We start from the raw sequence: 23,574 nt of genomic DNA, 5'->3' as shown, positions 1-23,574 counted from the left end.
AGAGCCATTTCTTCCATGCCTCATCACAGACATCCAGAACACTGTGGGTCCGTTGAGGCAGAAAGCCAACACTGCACAACCCCTAGTGGGGAAGAGACCCAACTCTGCAGGGAGCTGGCAAAGCTCAGTGGCAAGGAAAGCCCATGCTCACCTGCAAGGATGTCCCCTGCAGGAGACAGCCATGGGCAACTTGCTTACAGTCCTCAGGCTGTACCACGGCCTGGTTTTGTGATCAAAGAGATGCCGTGTCCTTCCCTGAAGGGGCCCACAGCCTCAGTGACCTGTTTGGCTCAGCGTGCTCATCCCAGAGGCCAGAGACCTGGATGGTGGCTGTGGGGAAAAGGCTGAGGGCAGGGAGCCCAAAGCCCATGGCTCTTCTTTCTGGGTCAGGGATGGGGTTTCCCATTCCATGCACTTTACATTTCAAAGGGACACAGGACCAGTCTCCCACAGCACGTGGCTGTCATTGTGATGTGCAAGAGCTGGGAAAATCCCTGATCTCCAGGCAAACCTGAGTCACCCAGTGTGGACTTCAGTGGACTGGGTGCTGCAGACTCAGGCACCCAAGGGATAACAGGGCTCATATCCTCAATGTTCTGCTGCCATGAAGGGCATTTCCCCACCTTCTCTCTCCATTCATGGATCACCTGGTGCTCCTCTGCAATCTCCTGCATTTGCTGTCTCCCAAGGCAGGGTCTTTTGGTGGCTGCTCATGGGCTGTAGTGACTCAGAGAATCCCAGATACACCCCAGAAGGTCTGGATGGAGCTCTGGAGGACCTGTGCTCCTGTCAACTGCTCTGGGCAGATGAAGCCCTCCTGGTTACTGAGCAGGCTCTGGGCCTTGTCCTGCTGACTTCTAAGCACTGCCACAGGTCAAGGAAGAGGTCACTCTCCCTTGTGCAGCTCTCCCAGCCCTGTCCTTTGTCTTTCCCCGGGGGGGGAGATTTCCTTTCTTGCAACTTGTGATTGCAGCCTCTTGCCCTTTGAAATTTCACCTCTCAGGAGAGTCTGGCTTCATTCTCCCCAGAAGCACCAGGAGGTGGTGCAGACAGCAGCTCCAGGCCCCCTCCACACCTGGCTCATCTCCACCAGGTTGCACAAGGGCAGTGCCCTCGGCCTCCCCCCATGTGTCAGGTGCTGCAGCCCTTCTGTCCTGCCTGGTTCTCTGGCAGTGCCTCTCTCCATAAGAGATCACCACCACCTCCCTTGTCCCCGGGACACCAAATGGGGACACCAACCCAGATGTGGTGTCTGCAGTGCCAAGGAAAGGGCACCATGCATGAGGTGATCAGATCTCAGGCTTGTGGGGTGACATCTGCACATGGACAGCAAGGAAGTCTCAGCATTAGGGCCAAAAGCTCTCAAGGGACAGACTTTCTCTCTGCTTTGCAGCCCTTCTGCCCCAAAGGGGTTCCTTGTCACTGGCCTGAGAGTGCAATGCAGAGCAGGTGGCATTCCCTGCACACAGCCAGCCCTGTGCTCTGCAGGCTGCCATGGCATGGTCTCACCATCCTGAGGCTGCAGCAGCCTCAGTGTCATCTCCTGGTGGTCGTCCCCGTCAAAGACCTGGGAGGCTCAGCTGTAGGAGCCCTTTCCATCTCCTGGTAGGCTCCCAGGGGTGCAGGGCATCCCTGCAGGTGCTGCCCAGGAGACAGGGACCTGTCTGACACTGGCAGTGTTCAGAGCACAATGGGATGAGACCCACAGCTTGTGCAGGCAACTGGGAAGTTTGTTCTTCTCCAAGCAGGAGCTCAGGACTTCCAGTGCTCTCTCCCAGCCTCCATTATCCTGGGATGCCCTGTGTGCCATGGGCCCCTGTGCAGCCAGCAGAAGGCAATGCCTTTTGGAAAGCTGCAGCAGCAGCACAGGATTACATGGATGTACAAGGAGGTTTGGGACCGGTCCTAAAAGGTCTGGAAATGCCCCTGAGAAAGGCTGAACATTTTGGAGGCAAGAGGCTGTGTGCTCTGTATCCCTGGAATGCCTGAGTCCAGGGCACCATGTGCACTCATTTCCACAGCAGGATGATTCAGGTTTGCCTGAAGCTCCTGGATTTTCCCAACTCTTCCACATCACTGTGATTCCCACCTGCTCTGGGACACAGATCCAATATCCCTTTGAACTGTGAAATGAATTGAATGGGCAAAGTGATGCCTGCCCCAGGAGAAGGAGCCTTGAGCTTTGTGCTCCCTGCCCTCAGCCTCTTCCCCAAAGACACCATCCAGATGCCGGCCATGGGGCTGGACACACGGAGCAAAGTGGGTCAATTTGTGTGTGAGAAAATGGGTCAGTTTGTCTTTCAGGAGAGACAGAGGCATGCCTGTGATCACCTTGCTACGTGTTGATTTCCTTGTTTTCTAGGGGATCCCAGCTTCCCAAGCTGAGGCCAGAGCCCTGGCTGTAAAACACATGAGGGCCTTGTTTAGTTTTCAAGGACAGGCAGAGAGGGTTGGGCTGGGCAAGGCAAGCCAAGGCAAGGCAAGGCAAGGCAAGGCAAGGCAAGGCAAGGCAAGGCAAGGCAAGGCAAGGCAAGGCAAGGCAAGGCAAGAATGATTAGTTAGGGTGTGTAGTGATGGGACAAGGGCCACTGGTTGAAAAATGAAAGCAGCTATATTTTGATTAGATATTGCGAAGGAATCTTTTTGTCTGAGACAGGTGACACACTGGAAGAGGCAGACCAGAGAAGTTGTAGAAGCCATTTCTGGGGGCTTCAGCTAGATGATTTTCAAGTCCATTCCATCACCAAGTGATTCCAAGAGTCATTGCATGATTCTGGGTTGTATGAAATGATGATTTGAGATGAAAGAGGCTGGGACCTCATCAGCAGTGAAGCCTTGCAAGTGGCCACTCCCAGGGCTTTGGATGTTTCACAAACAAGGAATGTTTGTGGCCCCACAGGGCTCTGGGACACAGCATAAAAGGCTGCGCTGCTCCAGGCTCTGCATCCTGGTCTCTGGCCTCCCTTTCCTCGAGGAACGAGGTAAGCCTGAGTGCGCTCCATCCCTCCCTGTGGGCTGAACTGCTGTCCTGGAGGCTGCCCAGCTGCATCCTTGGGCTGCCTCAGCTTGGCCCTGCCACAGAAGTGTGGAAGGGCCGTCAGCCTGTCCATGCTGGTGGCAGGGGACAGCTGGGAAGAGGGGGCTTTGTTCCAGCAGAAGGGGATGCATGGGGCTCAGCCTCAGGGGGATGTGGCCAGCAGAGCTGGCACCTGTCGGGGTGGAACAAAATGTCCCAGCGCATGCCCAGACACCTCTGACAGAGCCGTGGGGGTTGTGCAGATGGGCTGGGAGCAGTCTTTGCACAGGGCCCTTAAAGCCCCTCTGCTGGGCCCTGTTCCTGCAGTGGGGCGGCCTTGCCGTGCCGTGGCACTCGCAGGGCACCAGGAGGGGGGTGGGAGCTGTGGGCACAGAGTGTGTTTGGAAGAGCAAATGTGTCCCTGGGGAGAGCTGAGGGACAGAGAGACAGAGCGCTGCTGAGGCTGGTGGCGCTCCCTGCTCTGTGTTGCAGCTCTGCCTCCTGCTCTGAGAGATGTCTTGCTGCAGACCCTGTCCCCCACGGCCCTGCGGCCCCTGTGGCCCAACGCCCCTTGCAAGCAGCTGCAGTGAGCCCTGCCTGGCCCGCTGCGCTGACTCCACGGTGTACATCGAGCCTTCGCCCGTGGTGGTGACCCTGCCGGGCCCCATCCTCACCTCTTTCCCTCAGAGCACCGCCGTGGGATCCTCTCTGTCAGCTGCTGTGGGCAGCTCCCTCAGCTCCTCGGGGGTTCCCATCTCTTCTGGGGGCTCCCTTGGCCTGGGCGCCTCAGGCCTGTGTCTGCCTTTCTCCCGCTGCGGTCAGATCTGCTGAAGCCGCCGCATCATCCCCTTTGGCCTTGCCTAAGGGGCCCATCTCTTTCCCTCCCTCAGCCCTGCACACAGGGCTCCCTTGGCCTCTGCTCTGTGCCGCTGCTTTTGCTCCTTCTCATTAAAGCCTTTGTGCAGCAATGCTGGAGAGTCGTGGTCCTTTGTTCTCCTCCTCCCTCACCTTCCACCTGCTCTGCCAGGAAGATCCTTCCCTCTCCATGGAAGCAAATGTAACCCTGATGAGGAGGAACTGCTCAAAGTTGGTAGAGCTGCTTGAACTGATGCAGAGCAATAGAAAAACTTGGCAGGGAAAAGAGGAAAAGAAGCTGCAGAGGAAAGGAGCAGGAAAGGAGCAGTGGACAGGGGTTGGCATACAAGCAATGCCACACAGAGTCACCTGCTGTCACTGTGGGAAGGCTCCAACCTGCACAGAGCTGCCCAGAGTGTGCACCCAGTCTCCGTTTTTGCATTCATTCCACAGAGGAGCCAACAGTCCCCGAGCAGCCTCCTGTGCCTGACCCATTTTGAGTGGGTGGTCTCCACCTCAGCCCTGTGTGATTCATCAGAGAACGCTCCAGAAGTGACCCAGCAGCAGAGTAGGGCTGTGAGGGTGTGAGCGTGCTGAGGGGAAGGCTGGGGGAACAAAAAGGCTGAGGTCCCACTGAGATTTGAACTCAGATCACTGGATTCAGAGTCCAGAGTGCTCACCATTACACCATGGGACCTTCTGCACACCTCACTCCTGGCCCCTGGGCCAGCTCTCACTCGGCCTCATGCCCCCAGCTGGGGCTGCCTGTCTCTCCATCGCCTTGGACATCCATCACCAAGTGCAGCCCTCCTGCACCGCCTCCACGCACTCTCACCACGCCATCCTTCAGGGCACCAGCACAGCTCCTTCTGCAAGCCTGCCATGGCCTCTCTTACAAGCACCACCCTCAAACCCTCAAACAATCTTGTCTTTCCCAAATGGCAACAAGCTCTTTCTGACTCAGGCCAGGCCTTGGGAAATCACCTTCACACAGCAGGAGCCCCCTTGCCTTCTCTTCTCCAGCCCAAGCCAGTCCAGCTCCTTAAGGACTAAGGAGAGGGGAAACCTTGCCCCATCTCTACAAAAGGTGAAGAAAGATCCTCTGGGGAATCCAGGAAAGGGGCTGCAGAGGCAAGAAGAAAGGACAAGCAGCACAACACCTTTTTTTTTTTTTTGCCAGACTCTTCCTCAGTAGAGGAATTAGAGTTCCAAATATTTCCATCCCTTTTTTTCCACTCACCATGGTGTCACCATGTTTTTTTCCCTCACATTTCTTCCTCCTCTTCTCTGACTAGATGAAAAACTGCTTTGTAGGTACCACTGTCAACAAGTCCTACTAACTGAAAGATACTTGCAAGGCCTCACATCACCAAGAAGTAATTTTTTTCTAGGTTCTGCGTTGGTGAATCATTTGTCTTGGTTCTGCTGTTGGCCCTGTGACCCCACCGCCATCGCAAAGGCCACGGCAGCCGTGGCAGCACTGGTGCTATTTAGCACCTCTCTTCATGAGGGGCGCCGGGAAGGGGACACTGTCCCCACCACCCCTGCCCTTCCACCTGCCGCATGGTGAGGGGAGGCCAGACAGGCAAGGCTCGCTGTGGGCTGCACGGAGACGGTGGTGGCTACACCAGAGTATCGCCATGGACCGTACCAGCATGGCGGCACTTGTTGTGGTGGCAGCACCTCCCTCCCCCAGGGGAAAAACTGCATGTGCAGTGTTTTGATTTTCTTCTTAAATATGTCATCAAAGGCATGTAACCAGCCTCTCTAATTGGGTCAGCAGGATGTCCATCTTCAGAGCCATCACAGATTGGCTCTGTTGGACATGGTGGAAGCTTCTAGCAGCTTCTCACAGAAGCCATGCCTGCGGCCCTCACCCTGTTCCAAAAATCAAGCTGTGTCAAATAAAGACTGTGTTTGGTTTTAATCGTGTTGTTTGGGTATATGTCGAACATTTCTGGGTTTGATCGATTTTATTCACAGAGACATAGTTTTCTTTGCTCTTCTGTGTTTAGACCGATTCATAACAGGCATATTTGTTTGAAGAGGGAACAGGAAAAGCTGTCAAACAACGGGTCTCTGGGGAGAGGAGAGACAATTACGTCCTGCTTCTGCTATGCCTCGTCAAATGACTGAGAGCTCAGCAGTAACGAGTGGTAACAGCTCTTGATAGCTGGAAAGAAGATTGAGTCACTTCAAAATGTAGATCAGTAAGAAAAAGATGGTATTGAGATTGACACAATTTACAGGAGCACCCCTGGATGTACAAGTCAGGAGGAATGGCCATAGTGACGGGCCAGTGGCTGGAGATTGCTCAAGGCTGAGCGTTGCCCGGCACTGTGCTCTTCCCAGCACCCTTGGAAACACCCTTGCATCTCACTTGCACATCCAGTCCTAGCAATCCAATCTGCTTCTCTCTAAAGGAGAACTGCAAGGGTAGAGACATGCTGTGATGGCACTCAGGAATCATTACAAGAGGGACTAGGGATGCAGAGAACAATTAAGAGCTTGTTTATTACTGTGCACTCAGCCAAACCTGTTGAATTGTTGCTTATTAATAATATCTATTACCCTTTCCTCAACTGAACATTAAACCACAATAAAACCATCTGGCTCAATTCTTCACCCTGGTTTAAGTAAGAAATAAAAGAATCAGATGCCAATTTAACTTTTAAATTTTAAATGTTTACTGTAGGGCTGAAAAATGAGATTGTTTGGACACCAGAAAGCATTGAGAGCAGAGAGAGTTTCTATCATCACTCTCAAGATGCAACAACACATGTAACAATGGTTATTCACAGCAGATCAGGCTATCTCACAAGATAAAAAATAAAGTCTGAAATTGCTTTTGGTTAGAAGCCTACAACGACATTTGGTGGTTCACTTTACATCACAAAACGCTTGATCATGGGCCAGAAGGGATGACATGTTATCAAAAACGTCACACTTGGAGGGTCCCTCCTTGAGGAGTGCGGTCCCTCATCCTTCAGCATCACTGGTTGCCATGACCACTTTCAAGAAGCCTTCCAGCCCTGTCTTGTGCACCCGCAGGGTAAAAGGCCGGAAAGCCACTTCCCCTGGCCCCGAGGTGTGCGCAGGATGAGCAGCTCGCAGAACAGGCGGGAGGCGCGCCTGCTTTGATCTCAGGAACACACTCACGTCAGTGCGGTGTACGGGACTGCGCACCGGCGCCTCGGCCAGCGCTCAGCTTCACCCCACACTCACAGTGCCTGCCATGTGTTTGCTACCACAGGGCAAGGGCGGGGGCAAGCGCCGTGCCTGTGCCTGTGCCGTGCCGTGCCTGTGCCTGTGCCGTGCCGTGCCGTGCCCGTGCCGTGCCGTGCCCGTGCCGTGCCGTGCCCGTGCCGTGCCGTGCCGTGCCCGTGCCGTGCCCGTGCTGCCGCCCCCTCCGCCTCCTCTCCCCCGCTTCCGCTCCGCCGCCTCGCTATTCCGTATTTCTTTCCCTTTATAGGAAAAGTATGCGCAGGTCCGGGGGGGCTGCCCTGAGTCACCGAGGCCTGCGGTGCCCGCCCACGCCCAAGGGGCCGGGGCCGCCGCCGGGGCGGGGTCAGCGCTGCCCGCCGGGGCCGCAGCGGCGGGACCGAGCCGCGCGTCCCGCCCGCAACCCCTGGGCCGCTCCGCGGGGTCGCCGCCATGACGGGCAGGTGAGGCCGGGCACTCGGGAGCCGGGCGGGGGTCTGGGCAGTGCCAGCGGTCTGGGCAGTGCCAGCGGTCTGGGCAGTGCCAGCGGTCTGGGCAGTGCCAGCCTTCACCGCCCTGGGCCGGCCGTGATGGTCGGGAGTAGCACGGGGGGCCTGGTGGGAAGGGTCGGAGGAGAACGCTTCGCTGCTGTGAGGCGGGCGTGCGAGAGCAGCGCTGCTCCGCGGTGCTGGAGCCCTGCACGGCACACAGCAGAGCGCAGAGCAGGGCAGGGCTGGCCGGGAGCGGCCGTGGATGTGAGCTGTGCTTGCGCAGCAGCCGCGGTCTCTGTGGGCGATGGCGTGACCCGGGCTGGCAGCCTGTGCCCCGCACCGCTGCCTCGGCGGGGCCCCTCTCGCTGATCTACACGCAGCCCTCTGCCCGCAGATTGACTCTGCTCTTCCTCCGGCTGGCCTCGGAGTTAACGTGTTCCAGGAGCTGTTTAAATCCGGAGCTTGCTTCTCCTCTCATGCTGACAGCGCAGAACGCTGTGGAGCAACTCAATTGACAGCTGCAAATGAGGAGAGGAGCGGGGAAGGCATTTCCTGGCATTTTGCGAGAGTTTGCACAAGTGCCTTAATGTCACTTTTTTCTCCCATCTGTAAAATAAAACCCAGACGTTATAAAGAGTTCGTGAAAATAAGCTTGCTTTTGTGAAACATCTTGGGCATGAGAAGCACGAAGAAGTAATACTACAATTAGTAAGATGCCCTTTTTAGGATACTCATCCTCATGAGTCCTACTATCTTACTGTAGTTCTCAGGCACTGTTCTTCATGATTAGGAGTACGGAGATGGATTCAGAGCACTTTGTGTATAAGTATGCACTTTCCTTTTGTGTCAAGTCTTGATGTTTGTATTATGCCGCTTTTCCAGATTATTTAAAGTGGATCCTGATTAGTGGGTTGTTGGGTGTGAGAACCTGCTGAATAATTGTGTATGCTCATCTATGATTTTGGAACGTAGTATTTTTGGTCTCTGTGATGACAAATTGATGCTCTTGGGTGAATATATATGGTCAAAATTTTTTTGGGTTTTGCCTCATGTCTTTAATGGTCCCTTTTTTATTTTTCTAACGTGTGAAACAGGTGTGTATTTACAAGTTTACATTCATTTTCTTACAGCTAAAGAAAGACTCAGGAGCCTTAAATGTTCGTGTGTACCCATCCAGCTCTAAAACGGAGAAAGGATGGAGAGGACTTGGAAAGAACTGTGGCTTTATGAACACAGCTGATTTTATTTTTTCAGAGCTGTGGCATGGTACTGTTTAGAATGACGGGGTTACCTCGGGTGAAGTCACCCAGGAGGACAGTGGGAAGTGCCAGGGAACAGCCATCCTTGTCTTCTCTCCATGCTTCCTCTGAAACTTGCCTGTTAAGGTGCAACACTATTCATTTGGAGGCTCTGGTGTGAAGTGTGAGCCTGGGTGGACAATTCCAAGGTAGCAGAGACACTGCAAAGTGTGCAGTTCAAAGTGATGCAGGACTTCTGTTCCCTTTTCCTCGTGTTTACTTCAGAGGGTTGTTAAAATGAGTGGGCCTTGGCTTTAGCTTGTGAAAAGCAAATACGGGTGTTATTTAATGTTTTCAGAAATGTTTGTCCTGGGACATTTGTCAGCTATGAACATTTCTCAAGTTTTGTCCACTGTTGTTCCCAGGACAGGACAATTAACTGTTCTGTCCAAGTTGTTTGTTACAGCTGTAACTCAGCTGGCTGTTCCCTTTTTACGAGTATCATCCATTTAGGGCAGCAGCTTCCCAGCAAAGCTTTGCAGTGTTTAACGTTGCACTGCTCAGCACCTTGCCTGGCCAATGCCATTGACAAGCACCCTGTTCAGGGTTGTTTTTCAGGCTGAGACAGACTCCTATGGCGTTGGGAAGAATTCAGCATTGAGAATGTTCTTCCTTAGATCCAGCTACAGGTCTCTCTGCTGAGTGGTACCCAGGTGTTGTTCCATGTTTGTTATCTGGTGGTTCTTCAAGTCTGCTGACATAACGTAGTCAGATGTTCTCCAGCTTTTGGGACATGGGATCTTCAGGGTTCTGGGAGGAGATGAGCTGCTTCACAGCTGGAGCATCTCCACAATATCCATCAGTGGGAACCTTCCTGGGCCAGGAACAGGACACAAATGTGCTTTTGATCTTGAAACTGTTGACACAGGGAATGATTGTGTTATTTTACAGTGTTCTGAAGTGAAGAAGACTGGAAAACATGAGGTGCTGAAAAAGTATTCTTTTTCACTTCACCTTTCTTATAAAGCAGAAATATGAAATTACTGTCGTCTAGGTCCTCTGATTACAGATGCATTATTAGTATTAAAATACATGAAAAATAACTCCATTTTCATCATGTTCTGTGTCATTTGCCTGCAGAGGGCATCTTCTGAATTTAAAAAAACTGTGATGATTTGATTTATTGATTTTTAGCATTAGAGAAAAATATAAGTCCAGGAAAAAGAAGTGCGCATCTTTCTTTTTGTGTACTCATAGTAAAAAGTTACTGAAATTGGTAATTAGGTGACTATCTGGCAAATGAAATGCAGATCTTAAACATATCACCAGTTACATTTTTACAGTGTGAGGATTGTGTTTTTCTAGAGAAAACTGATAACTAAATAATTGGATTTTAGAAATAGTATTTGTGACTGCCAGGTCTGGGCTGGGCTATTGGGGAAACAGGGGAGCAGAACCACCTCCCTAGCCTGCTGGCCACACTCTTTAGTTTTGTGAGGTTACATGTTGTTTTAACTGCATTTAAAAATAAATTTTGTATAAGACATAGTGTGTTAGATGTAAAACCAGTATGTTTCTAAGCAATCTTTCTGTTATTTTCAGTGTTGACAAATGCAGTTGGTGTGGTTTTTGGAGCATTTAGAAGTTAACTATGGTACTTCCTACCAACAAATAAGGGAAGACTGCTTCTAGACTTGTATTTGATGCATTTAGTCCATCTGTTAATTCTGACTTTTGCCTTTTTGAGAATTGTTGGATTTTGGGGTGGAGTTGATTATTTTTGTTTGGTTAGCTGGATTTTGTTGGATTTGTTGGGAGGTTTTTTGTCTTTGTGATGAACTTATTCCTAAGAAAGAGAATCTGTGAATGACCAGTGAGCAAAACATTGTCAAATGCCCAAAGCAGAAACTAAACAGAAATGGAAGAGAGTTTCCTTTAAGACTTTGCTGTGGTGTTGATTAGAAAACCCAAACGTAAAAAATGCCTGGGCTGTTTTGTGTTGTCTTTAGAAATTTATCTGATACAAAGCCCAAGAAAAAATATTTCCCAAGGGCATGTTTCAGAGCATAATTATCTTCATAAGAAATTTCTGTTACCACTATACTTGGTCGAATTGGGATCTGGATACGCCTATGTACTTCCTGTAGTCAACAAAGGAAGAGCAGCTGCATTTACAGATATGCTTATTGATTGCTCCTAATCCAGTGAAGGTAAGAAATAACAGTTTATTTTCAATTAGGCTAGCTCGTTATATGCTTTTTTAATTCAGCAGAGAGCTGCTGATGCTGTACATGAAGCAGTTACAAGTAAAAGGGTTTGAAAGAGGAGGGTGTATAAAGGACAATATTATGAAAGGTTCTTGGTGCTGAGTAGACAGTACCTGCATTAAATAGGAGCTATCTCTCTGAGTTAGAAGCATCCATTTCTGCTCTTCTGTGTTGAAAATGTGGTCTTAATCTTAATCTTTTGATCAAAATTTGCTCTCTGTTGCTCTCTGGATAGGATTTGCTCTCTTTAGTCTGTTTTGGAACCATAGTGTTGCTTCTCTAAGGAAGGACCTGAAAATGCCTGAAAGAAGTCTGGCTGCTTTCTTCTCTGCTTTGGCCCAGGAAGTAACCACCTGTAAGAGTTTAGCATCAACCCTGTCTCTTCAAAGGAGTCTGTCAAGAGGGAGAGAAAAAACAAACATCTACATTTGCACTCTTTATGTGTAAGGTGGCAAGAGAGTGAGCTTGTGTTGAGGGATGGGAACAGGTTTGCTGTTGTGATTTTGGTTTTTTTTTCTTTAATCGCTTCATCTTCCGTTTTGAAGAAGACAGTCATAATTTTCATGGAAGAGTGATTATTTGAAAACCAATAGAATCATGTCATATGAGTCAGGTAAAAGCTTAAGTGTTTGAGAGAAAAGGAGGGGGTTTGTCAGATTGCTTAAGGATAAGGGAGATTAATGTTGTGGTGATTTAATATTTTCCTTTCTACTAGAAGTAAAAAGGTGATTTAATATTACATTTTTAAAATGGTTTATTAAAATTTCAAAGGTCAGCAAAGACAGCCAGTATAGAGGACATTTTTCTTTATCCCATTTATATTCTAAAACAGAAATGAATAAACTACACTTACAGTCTGAAGGAAGTGGTACTGGCAGATTGCTGTCAGGTCTGGAGCTGAAACTTTTAAGGAAATGAGGGTTCCATTGTAGATTTCAAGGTGGCTGAGTTGTGATTTTAAAAGTACCTTGTTCTTTATTCATGCCTGTTCTACTGGGCCCCAGTAAACCCTTCTGTTTTTCTCTAAGTGTTGGAAAGGATTCTTGCGTGTTAATATTCGTTTAGAACTCATGAAGTCATCAGTTCTCTCATTCTTTTTTCCTCTGTAGCTTGCCAAGCTGTATTTCATGCTCATGCGACAAAAATCCTTCCCTTCCCTTCCCTTCCCTTCCCTTCCCTTCCCTTCCCTTCCCTTCCCTTCCCTTCCCTTCCCTTCCCTTCCCTTCCCTTCCCTTCCCTTCCCTTCCCTTCCCTTCCCTTCCCTTCCCTTCCCTTCCCTTCCCTTCCCTTCCCTTCCCTTCCCTTCCCTTCCCTTCCCTTCCCTTCCCTTCCCTTCCCTTCCCTTCCCTTCCCTTCCCTTCCCTTCCCTTCCCTTCCCTTCCCTTCCCTTCCCTTCCCTTCCCTTCCCTTCCCTTCCCTTCCCTTCCCTTCCCTTCCCTTCCCTTCCCTTCCCTTCCCTTCCCTTCCCTTCCCTTCCCTTCCCTTCCCTTCCCTTCCCTTCCCTTCCCTTCCCTTCCCTTCCCTTCCCTTCCCTTCCCTTCCCTTCCCTCCCCTCCCCTCCCCTCCCCTCCCCTCCCCTCCCCTCCCCTCCCCTCCCCTCCCCTCCCCTCCCCTCCCCTCCCCTCCCCTCCCCTCCCCTCCCCTCCCCTCCCCTCCCCTCCCCTCCCCTCCCTTTTTATTTACAATTTACTGAAAAGTAATTTGTTAGTAATGACTGTTAGGATATTTTTCATGGTACTGCTTGAAGGCCAGGGAGCTCTGGAGACTGGAATGCCAAGTATGTTCTTCCTCCCTGCTTCCTGACCCTCTGCTGTGTGTGACTGCTACCGACAGCAGTAAGTCCATAGAGCAGAAGTCTTTGCAAACTTGTTTCTTGGAATATGCTTTGTTCAAATGGAAGGAACAACTCTGTTGTTTACAGTGTCCTTAGGACATGGTGTGGTACAGCAGCCTGCAGGAAAGCGCATGGAGATGCCAGGATCAGATACTGATATGCATTAAATTATAGTGTTTGCTATTAAGAGCTCTAGTAATCTGCTTTGCCTTTCTGTATATCTCTGTGCTTTGATCAGAAAGTTTTCTTGATTTAAGTGGCTTAATTAAGTAAAGACAGGATTTTTTTTTTAATGTCACTTGTGACATTTATGCAGATGCATTTTGCAAGGCTAGGACATGGTGAGCTGCTGATGTAGCCCCTAGTGTGCTGAATTAAGTAGATAATTCCTAGTGGAATACAGGAAAGAGGTTGTCAGATCTTTAAGAATGTGGCAAAATGGCAGACGGGTTGTAAGAAACAGTGCTTGATGCGGTGTCCATGCATCCTGCTTTAGCTCTTCCAAAATGTAAACGCAACTCCCCAAAGGAAGGTGACTCACTGAGTGCCGGCGCTGCTCGGGTTGTGTCCCTCGTTCCCTCAGAGGGGCCGTGGGTGCCATGGCCGGCCTGAGGCTCCGGGGACTGGCGGCCTCCAGGCTGTACCAGCGCCGGCAGGACCGGCTGAGTGCGCCGGGGTCACTGCTGAGCACCGCGACGGGCACGGCAGCCGGCATTCCTGGGTATGTCTGCGACAGGGGGGGAATGGCGCTGGTAAAGCATTTGCCAGGGTTTGATAGAGTCTCGCTTCTGGTGGTGGGGCTGTTTTATTTTTAAAGTGAGAGTTGTTTGCACGGAGCCAGAGGGGATGAGGTCTGTTTTCATTTCGAAGTAGATTAAGAAGGAAAGGACTTTCCTGATGAGAAAGCTTTCAGTTTTTAACAATAACAGGAAAACAACACTGGAGAGCCTTTCCCATTTCAAGCTCTATGTTAGACTGTTCAGAACCAGCATTAGTGCTTGTGTTGGTTTTGCATGGCCTGGTTTTTGGTAGCAGGAGGGCACAGAGGTGGCTTCTGTGAGAGGCTGGTAGAAGCTCCTACCATGTCTGACAGAACCAATCCCTGATAACTCTGAAGATGGACATGGCCAAGGCTGAGCCAGTTAGAGCTATTGGTAATGCCTCTGTGATAGCATATTTAATAAGAAAATCAAAACAAAGTGTGGCATAGTTTTTTCTAGCCAGAGAGGAGGAGGTGAGAATATGTGAGGGAAACAACATGGATACCAAGGCCAGTGTAGAAGGAGGGGGAGAAAGGCTCCAGGCACTGAGATTCCTCTGCAGGCTGTGGTGAGACCATGGTGAGGCAGCTGTGCCCCTGCAGCCCCTGGGGATCCACGGGGGATGCAGAGATCCACCCACAGCCCCTGGGGATCCACGGGGGATGCAGAGATCCACCCACAGCCCCTGGGGATCCATGGGGATGCAGAGATCCACCCACAGCCCCTGGGGATCCACGGGGGATGCAGAGATCCACCCACAGCCCCTGGGGATCCACGGGGGATGCAGAGATCCACCCACAGCCCCTGGGGATCCACAGGGGATGCAGAGATCCACCCACAGCCCCTGGGGATCCACAGGGGATGCAGAGATCCACCCACAGCCCGTGGGGGAGGTGCCCATGCTGGAGGGGGTGGATGCCTGGAAGAAGGTGTGATTCATGGGGAGACCTGGTGGAGAGAGGGGCCCCTGCTTCCAGGCTGGAGGAGGACTGCACCCCATGGAAGAGTGACCCACACTGCAACAGTTTTGGGAGGACTGCTGCTTGTGAGATTGGAGCCACTTTGGAGAAGTTCATGGAGTACTGTCTCCTCTCCCTGAGCAGTGAGAGAAGCTACAGGTGATGAACTGACCAAAATCCCCATGCCCTGTCTCCCTGCACTCTCAGTGGGAAGGAGGGAGGGGTTGGGAGAAAAAGGTGTTTTCAGGGCTTATTTTACTTCTCATTATCCTCCTCTGTCTTTTTTAGTAAGAAATTCACTTTGTACCTCTAAGTTGAGGCTCTTTTGGCCTTGGAGTGTTTTCTCCCAGTCCTTAACTCATGAACCCTTTGTTTAAGTTTAGCTTTCCTCTCCTCTGCCCAGCTGTAGCAGGGGAGGGCGAGTGAGCAACGTTTGGGTGCTTTTGGCCAGTGTCAAACCATGACAGTGCTAATGGTGTTAATGGTGAAGCATTTGGGCACTGGGGGGTAAAAAGTGGTGAAATGCAGTAATTTTTCAAAATGTTGATAAAATACTGTGATTCCTTGGGGTTTAGGGTTCAGTAGTCAATTCTTTACCTATCCTGTTAATAGCAAGCTCGTTGATTTTCGTTTTTGTAAATAACTCCAATCCAGCTTCAGAAGCCGAAGCTTTCAAGTGTAGTTGCTTCGTGAGAACATGTAAACCAGAGCTTCTTAAATCTGTCCAGACAATTCCATTGCTTGATATGATCATTACTTTTTCCATGCTTCACATTCAAATTTTACTTCTGAATTTTTATTAGTTAATTTTGTGCAGGAGGTAAATTAACAGGAGTTAAATAAAACTTAGTTTCTTTGGGATAACTGTGAGCTGCAGCAATATGAGATCTGAAGTCTGTGTCACTGGAGGGAGCAGTGAGCATCCAGGAGAAGTGATTTTCTAGCAATCAGGAGTTCTGAATTTGGGACTTTTCTCAGCAGCAGGTAGGCCTGATGCTTACCTGGAAATGAGGAATTAGTTTGGCCTCTCAATATGAACTGTGCATCCCTCACTAAAACCCTCCTTTTCCTGCTCTTTTCCTTTTAGCCAATAGCTCTTAATTAGTTGGTAAATTTTTTATTTTTCCTACACAAAGCTGTGGGTGTGAATGTATGAGAATTTAATGAGATGGGGGGCTAACAAAGCAGTGAAGGAAATGGTGATGCCATCGAGTGGAGACAATACTGTTCAGGAAAAGTGAGGAGCATGGAAGAGACCTGTGAGAGGAAAGAAAAGCACTGAAAAAGCAGATGTACAAGTAAATTGACTACATTTTTCACATCATAGTTCTTGAAGCAAAGTAAGCATAGAGCCAGTATATTCTGGTTTTATTGAGCAGGTGACAGTGCTGAAAATTTTGATCCCTTTGAGATGTTTCTCTCCTGAATTACTGTATTTTGTCCATGGGTTTTGAGCCAGTGATAATTTTTGCTTCTCCTTCCTGATAGGCCCTGATAGTTTATGTCATTTCTTCAGGCAAAAGAGAATAATCCAACAGTAGTGCTGCTGCTAGTTGATGATAATTGGTGAATACCTGGGGAATGATTTGTGTTGTCAGTGCTGGTAAACAAACATCACATTTAAGCTCCTTTGAGATAATAAAAATGAGGTAGAGAAAGATTTAATGTGTCTAAGGAGTTATTTATCACATAGACATCCTGAATGAAGTGGTATATGCTTGGTAGTAAGAGTGGTTTTCCTGTGTAAGAGGAATAATTTATTTAAAACCTGTACATTTCTTTATGTTGTTGATACTTGTCTGGGCTGAGTGAACACTGCTGACTGTGTGTCTTTTTAAATAATTGGTCGTGATTTACTGGCAATAAGTTTGTATTGGTGTTGAGGGGGACTCCCAAGTTTCCATGGCTTAGGATTTTTTTCTGTGTGAACACCAAGAGGATTTTGTTGTTGCTCATCTCGGAGCTCTGCCTGATTGCAGCTTCCTGGAGGTCAACCATACGGGCATTGTACTCTGGCCTCAGCTGCAATATGTGCAATTCTTTTTTTTTCTTTCTTTTAACCCCTCCAGTTTCTACTGATCGCAAATTGCCGTTGCTCATATGCCCAAGGAGAGATTTTTTATTTCCATATTGTGACTGTAAGTTGCATTTGTAGGTTTTTCTTAATTTTGGTTATTCCTGTGTTCTAAATAAGAAAGAAGAATGTTTATGTCACTGAGAGTTTAGGGGCTACGATCAAGGGACTATGATCAAGGAAGATATACTGAGAGAAACACTATTCATTTTTTATTTAGCCAGTGAAAAAATAGTTAGCATGAGCTGAAAATTCAATGCAAGCAGAAGGAGTAATGCTGAAAATGTTAAACTATACACATAGTTTAACAAATGCACAGCAAATCATGCATTAAACAAATGGGAATTAGTTTTTTACAACATTTTATGGCAAGTTTAATAATAACCCTAAAGAAGTTAATTCAGTTTAGAAGATTGTCCAGATAAGCCAATTGCAGCAAAGAGATTTTGGAATGATAAGGGTAGTTGAGGGCTGTTTTTCAGCACTGGTTCATGACCTGACACCCTTCCTCTTTCTTTTGTCTTTGCATTAGTCATTATCTGTGAAATTAATCATAAAGTCTGGTATTGTCCCAGCAGATTTCATTTGTATCTTTGTCAGCATTCAGGACTTGAAGTCCCTAATTCTCAGCCATGCTGTGGGGGTGGGAACCACCCCCTCTCCTGGAGTGTTCTCATTTTTATCTTTGCTACTGACATCTGTGACACACACGAGTGGTGATAGCTCTTCCAGTTTTGGCATTTCACTATCGTATCTGTCTCTGCATACACACTAGAAATGTAATCATACTGTGATATTCTCTGTATACACTTGCTCCTACTGGTAGACCAGAATGAGCAGAAAATACATTTTTAGGGTTCCCTAGCATAAGTTTTGCTCTCGCTGAAGTTTGGATGATGCCCTGGGTTCTTGTGTCTCGAAGTATTGTCTTACTTTCTTTCATAATAAGATAATTTTTCAAAGATACACAGATAATGTTGCAAGATTAGGATTAAGATTAGGATGACGAAAGATTAGGGGAAAAGCATTGTTTAAATGCTGGTGTTTTTTGGGTTTGTGCAGGGCAGGATAACTTCAGGATGCTGATCTCATCGTGTTTTAACAGACTTTCCTGTCTTTGTGTCACCAGTTTATTGTTAAAACAGAGGAAGATTTTTTATTTTACTGAATAGCAAAAAAATCAATGAGCAAACAGAAGAGAAGAAGCACTCTATGTTGGGAACTGTCCTTTGTGGGAAAGATTTAGGTGTAAATATCTAATGAGTGGCACAGCAAGTCAAACTTCTGTGGTTACTCCTGGTACTGCTATCAAAAGGGTGATTGTGATGTTACCTTTCCTCTCCCCATGCTGCCAGCAGAAGTGCTTTCACAGCAATGTAGTAAACTAAATCATAAAATTGCTCTGAATTAGCACAGTGCTCCCTCTTCCTTCCAGCTTTGGTTAATTTTAACCTTGACCTTGTTGCAAAAATGTTTGGTTTTGTATAAGCAAGAGGGTACACAGGGGTGTGTACTGGGGGAAATTAAGAAATTGGCAAATGTTAAAGTAAAACCTTTCAATAAATGCAAAGTCATATCTTCAAGGCAATGCTGAAGTGGCAAATTGTAGTTTGAGTGCAAAACAATAAAATGTCTTACGTGAAAACGGATGCAGAGTTATAAATGGAAAAAGAGCAAGGATGCAAAACTCTGGTTGTGGATTGTCAGTCACAGCTGCTGGTTTGCATTACAGGAGATACCTTGGTCAGGAGCTGATGTGGTTGACTCATGGTAGTCTGGCTCTTCCCAAAAGTTTCAGCTGAGTTTTAGCTGAGGAGAGAACTGAGTTATTTTTTGTACTGGTTCTTTCATTTACATTTTCCTGGACTAACAGTTTCTCTCATCTGCATAATGAGTCACACTCATTAGCTTATTTGCATGGACAGCTCAGACTGTATCATGATCATCTTTCTTAGGCCTTTGAGGAAATCTTGTCAGCAGCAGCATCACAGGGCCTGTGTCATCATTCTCTCTCTTGCCAAGACAGCCGTGGGACTTGTGTGGGAATCTCTCCTGGAGTGTCTGGTGTGAAGTGTCACAGCTGCACTGCATTTCATGCAGGAACGTGGCTGTGCAGGTGGCAGGCTTGAGTTGTTGTGAAATGCCATTGTGGAGGTGGCTGCTCTGGTCTAGCAGAGTTCACCCTGCATGTTGAACCTCAAAGGTGGGTCCCTTTGGAGAAAGAAAAAAGAAAGAAAATTAGGATTTTTTTAAATGTTGATTTCATGTTTATAAAGAAAAAAAACCTAACAAACACAAGGTTGTGCCTTGCTGTTAGTGTCTAGCATGTAATACTTGTCTGGTTTTTCACTGTGATGACATCAATCTTTATTAATTTTGGCTGTTGGCTAGCTCAAGTCTTGGAAATTAGGAATTTTTCAATAGGGAAAAAGTACTTGAAGGGAAAGATTATATTTTGAGGTCCTGGTACAGATTTGTGTGGTGTAGCTGGAAGAATGGTGACTGAAAACCAAGCCGATTAGGTGTTGGCTTTGCTGCAAACACTGATGTTTTTGTGCTGACCTATTCCCTTGGTACTGTGTCAGGATAAAAAATATTTCTTTAACCTATGATCTCTAGTTTATGAAATTACAGGATTTCCTTTTAACAAATTTTTGCTAAATTGGTTCTCCATTCTTGAGACTATTCTTGGTTTTTGCCTCCCTTGGAATTGCAGTGGTAAAAGGAAGGTCTGTTTTTACTGAGGGGTCGCTCTAGGTCACAGCCTGGGATTTTAGTGCAGGCTGCAGAGGGGAGACACTGGGCTCGGCTCAGCCAGTGGAATGCAGGGCTGGCTGTGTTAGCTCAGGAGGCTGCAGCTGCTCCCTGCTCAGTGCACTCGTGCTGAGCACAGCGCCCTGGAGTACAGACAGTGCCTCTTTTTGAGGGGGATGTCTCTGAGCAGAGGAAAGAGAATCTTCTGCTCCTGGGAAAGCTGCCTGAGTTACTGTTCTCCATGAAGAGGTGGGGAAGGTAGCATGTTGGGTTGTTGAGTAACTAACAATGGAAAATCAGTTCAGAGTAACTTCGAGTCTAACAAGAAGGAAAAAAGCCTTGTAAAGCAAGCTTTCATTTTATGCATTCATTACCTACCTCACAAAAGTACTATACAAGCAGTTTGGAGATTTTTTAACATGGTGGTTTTTTTAACATGGTAGTTTTTATACTTTCACCTATAAAACTGCAATCTTTCCAACCATAGAATTCAAAAGATGTCCAGAAGGCATAAAACAGTTTTTCTATATCCAAAAGTGTAATACTATTGAGGTTTTATACTATTGGATAGTCTGGTGGTTAAAAGAAGATCACACTGCCACAAGAAATTGAGATGTGCCTGATAATTTTTCCCTCCTGGTTGCACATGTGATACACATGTAAAAACTGCATTAACTTAGATTAGGATGATGGCAGGCATGAAAATTTTGTGAAAGAGGTTAGGATGATTCCTTATTTTAGGGTAGATTGAGGAAAATGTTCTTTACGTGATTTGTAGGTGTGGCTTGGGGGGATTTTAGCCTCATGTTCTGAGGAAATTAGGCCGAGGCATTGGCCAAGCCAGCTAGAGGGACTTCTCCCTGCCCATAGCTTTGTAACATTTGAGAGTTTGAACTAATTTGTCAGGAGGACAGGGGCTTGTAGAGGGAGAAATGCTTTGTTACCGCTGAGAGTGAAGGGCAGAGTGCAGTGGGGATATCAGTGTTTATTACACATCAGAAAATCCACATCCTGGGGATCCACATCCGGAGACCAGAAGGCCCAAGAAGTCAGGATCATTGGGTTTGCTGCTCTCCAAACTGCTGGTTTGTGAAAAATTGTGGATATTTGCTATGAGCCATTAGCAGGATGATGGAATGGGGTGAAATATTGGTGAAGTAGCCAAAAGCATGCAATAGGTACATCTGCTATGTGACCTCATCTGCCATGTATGAGTTGTCAGAACCTTATTTCTAACCGCTGTCAGCGATTCATTGACTTTGTTTTTTTGGAATGTTGTGTTTATGAACATTCTTCCTCTTGTCTTTCTCGCAGTAACATGTCTGATGCTCTGGCGAACGCGGTGTGCGAGCGCTGCCAGGCGCGGTTCGATCCCGCCGAGAGGATCGTGAACAGCAATGGGGAGCTCTACCACGAGAACTGCTTTGTGTGTGCCCAGTGCTTCCGGCAGTTCCCAGAGGGACTCTTCTATGAGGTGGGTTCTCAGACTGGTTGGAAGAGAGGAGAAAGAGCTGTGGTAAAATGCAAGGAATTCTCATCTTTCTTGCATGTTTAATTTATTAGCCCTAAACATTTGTTGCCAGTTTTTTGAGGAGCTTCCAACTTAATTTCCCGTTTTTTCTTCTCACATATTCCTTCAGGAACAGCTAAGGCTGCTCTTTGGGTAAGACACATTTCAGAAAGAAAATAAGTGTTTTGGTAATCATCACAGAATCACAAAATGGTTTGGGTTGGAAGGGACCTTACAAACCATCACATTCCAAACCCTGCCATGGGCAGGGCTACTTTCCACTGGACCAGGTTGCTCAAAGCACTGTCCAACCTGGCCTTAACATTTCATTAGACATAAGTGAATTTTTGTCTATATTTTTAGACATATTGTACCAAACTGCTCCAGTTGGGCAACTGAAATCAATGAACCCATTTAAAAGCCAGGTTGAATTTTTTTTACAGAATATGCACAGCACATATTTTGAATAACACATTATTTAAAACTTGCTGTATTTTATTTTGACGTGAGTTTTAGCCTCGTGTAGGAGGAGTAGTAATTCTAACTAAACTAAAGCAAAAATGAAATTAAAGGCAACTATATGAAAAGGATTGGGGTATTCTTCTGGATTTTTACTGTCTTTTAGCAGCATTGCTGTTAATTTAGCTGTGCAAATTCACCACAAGGCTGAAGCCATGTGTGGATATTTCTTCAAGGAGAACCTTCAGGTGTTGAAAAACAGGTGTGTAGGGGGCTAGACATGGAAAACTTGACTGACCTTGACTAAATGGTCATGTTAATGCAAAATCATGTTGAACTGTCAAGATGTAAAAATAGTTCAGTTATTCATGAGGGCTCTTTCTCTCTTGTTTTGTTTGCAGTTTGAAGGTAGGAAGTACTGTGAGCATGACTTCCAGATGCTGTTTGCTCCTTGCTGCGGGGAATGTGGTAAGAAGTGGCAAATAACAACACCAGGGCTTAACAAATTTAGGGCTGTGCAAACCCTGCAGCATTGCTGTGGCATCCAGCCTTGGGCTGGGATTGCTGGGGTTGCTTTAAGGAGTCAGGGGCTCTGGGTAGGAGCAAAGCGTGACTCTGGCAGTGATTTTGGGTTCTCCTGGTTGTGGGAATAATTGGGGTTTTTTTCAGAGTTAGACTGTAATAGTAATGATGAAATTAAAGTGGAAGGACTATGAGGGACAGTAGATTTTGGTAAGACTGTTTTCTGCATGCACCTCATACTTTTCTTTTGCAGGTGAGTTCATTATTGGGCGTGTTATCAAGGCAATGAACAACAACTGGCACCCAGAATGTTTCCGCTGTGAGCTCTGCGATGTAACCCTTGCTGACCTGGGTTTTGTGAAGAATGCTGGCAGGTAAGAGGGAGCAGGAGCTCAGAAAGTTTTATCAGTGTGTTCTTGATACAGCTGTGAGATGCTGAGGGTGGTCAGTTAGTTTTACCCTGAGAAGGAAAGCTTGAAAAGGTACAGAAGGAACTTTAGGAATAGTCTGTTACTGGGAAAGTTCTTCATCCAATGAAATGTGTAGAAATGTGTAGAAACTCAAATTTTAGTGGCTAGTGAATGGGTTCTGGAAAAGAAAGGGATTTCAGGCAGAAGACAGAAATATCAGGGATTTCAGGCAGAAGGCTGCATAATAAGTGAGAAAAAGGGGTTACATGATCTCAGGCAGGCTGTTTATCAAGTGAGCTGCTGAGCAGAAAATCAAGATGTAGCAAAAAGCCAAAATAATAACACCGTGATTACAGCGAAGTCTTTTCAGCCTGTGATTCCACTGGTCTTCAGAAATCATTCATTTTAAATGCAGAAATATAAAAATGAATCCTAGAGACCAATTAATGCATTTAATTCAGAAATAAGAAATAAAAACACAAAAGGGAGCTTATACAAAAGCATACCATTATAAGAAAATCAAACAATCCAGCAGTTAGCAGGCAGTGTTGCGGAGTTCAGAGTTAATTTTAGGCTTTCATATTTTATGAGCAAAGCCTTGTAGTTTCCTAGAGTTTATATTTTCACTAACTAAGTGGTGAGGAAAGGAAGAAAAGGTCGTATACTTGTACCTGTCCAGCAGGGAGTCCTCTCAACTCCCTCTTCTTTTTCATACTGCATGCAATCTCTGTGCACTAGTTTTTTGAGCTGGGCATCATTGATTTTCTTGTGGCACCTCATCGTGCTAGAATGGGCTGTTGGAATAGCACGTAGGGTGTTTTGGGGAAGCAATCAGGATAAAAAGTAGTTCAAGCAGGATAAAGTATGTTTGATTTTGTAATTTGTGGACCAAATCTAAAATGGTAAGGATCTCATTCCCAGAAGCATAGCAGAGATATAGGTATGTGTATCTACATAATAGTGTATTTCACCTGTCACATGATTTCTTATAATATTTATCTCCATAGCATTGAAGCAGTCTTCTAGTAAACATTATTGGAAACTCTTGCATTCTTTTTATCCCTTTTCATTGCACACTAGTCTACTTGTCACTTCCAGACATATTCTGCTGGATGCAATTTGTATCAGTGAGAATAAAAATAATCCCTATTCTATCCATTATGAAGGAATAGTCTTGCTAGATAAGTCACAAAAAAGAACTGTAAACCATCCTAAAACTAGCA

The 23,574-nt window shown here is 47.0% G+C and overlaps 1 protein-coding gene and 1 non-coding gene across 2 annotated transcripts in view; one reads left to right on the top strand and one right to left on the bottom strand.

Annotated features, from left to right (window-relative positions):
* Nucleotides 1-4,496: 4,496 nt before the first annotated feature.
* Nucleotides 4,497-4,568, bottom strand: TRNAQ-CUG (transfer RNA glutamine (anticodon CUG)). Its single transcript has one exon. It is a non-coding gene; the product is annotated as a tRNA-Gln (tRNA).
* Nucleotides 4,569-7,378: 2,810 nt separating this feature from the next.
* Nucleotides 7,379-23,574, top strand: part of LIMS2 (LIM zinc finger domain containing 2) — a 31,865-nt gene continuing 15,669 nt past the window's right edge. The window contains exons 1-4 of the mRNA XM_063407797.1: nt 7,379-7,536; nt 20,765-20,924; nt 21,821-21,887; nt 22,195-22,315. Of these exons, the coding sequence (XP_063263867.1) occupies nt 7,526-7,536; nt 20,765-20,924; nt 21,821-21,887; nt 22,195-22,315 (359 nt within the window). The 5' untranslated portion in view covers nt 7,379-7,525. The remainder of the gene's footprint in view (nt 7,537-20,764; nt 20,925-21,820; nt 21,888-22,194; nt 22,316-23,574) is intronic.

The sequence above is a fragment of the Prinia subflava genome, chromosome 11 (genome assembly GCF_021018805.1).
Source record: "Prinia subflava isolate CZ2003 ecotype Zambia chromosome 11, Cam_Psub_1.2, whole genome shotgun sequence".
Taxonomy (NCBI): domain Eukaryota; kingdom Metazoa; phylum Chordata; class Aves; order Passeriformes; family Cisticolidae; genus Prinia; species Prinia subflava.
Note: the sequence above shows the minus strand (reverse complement) of the source record. Positions and strands in the feature narration are given on the sequence as shown.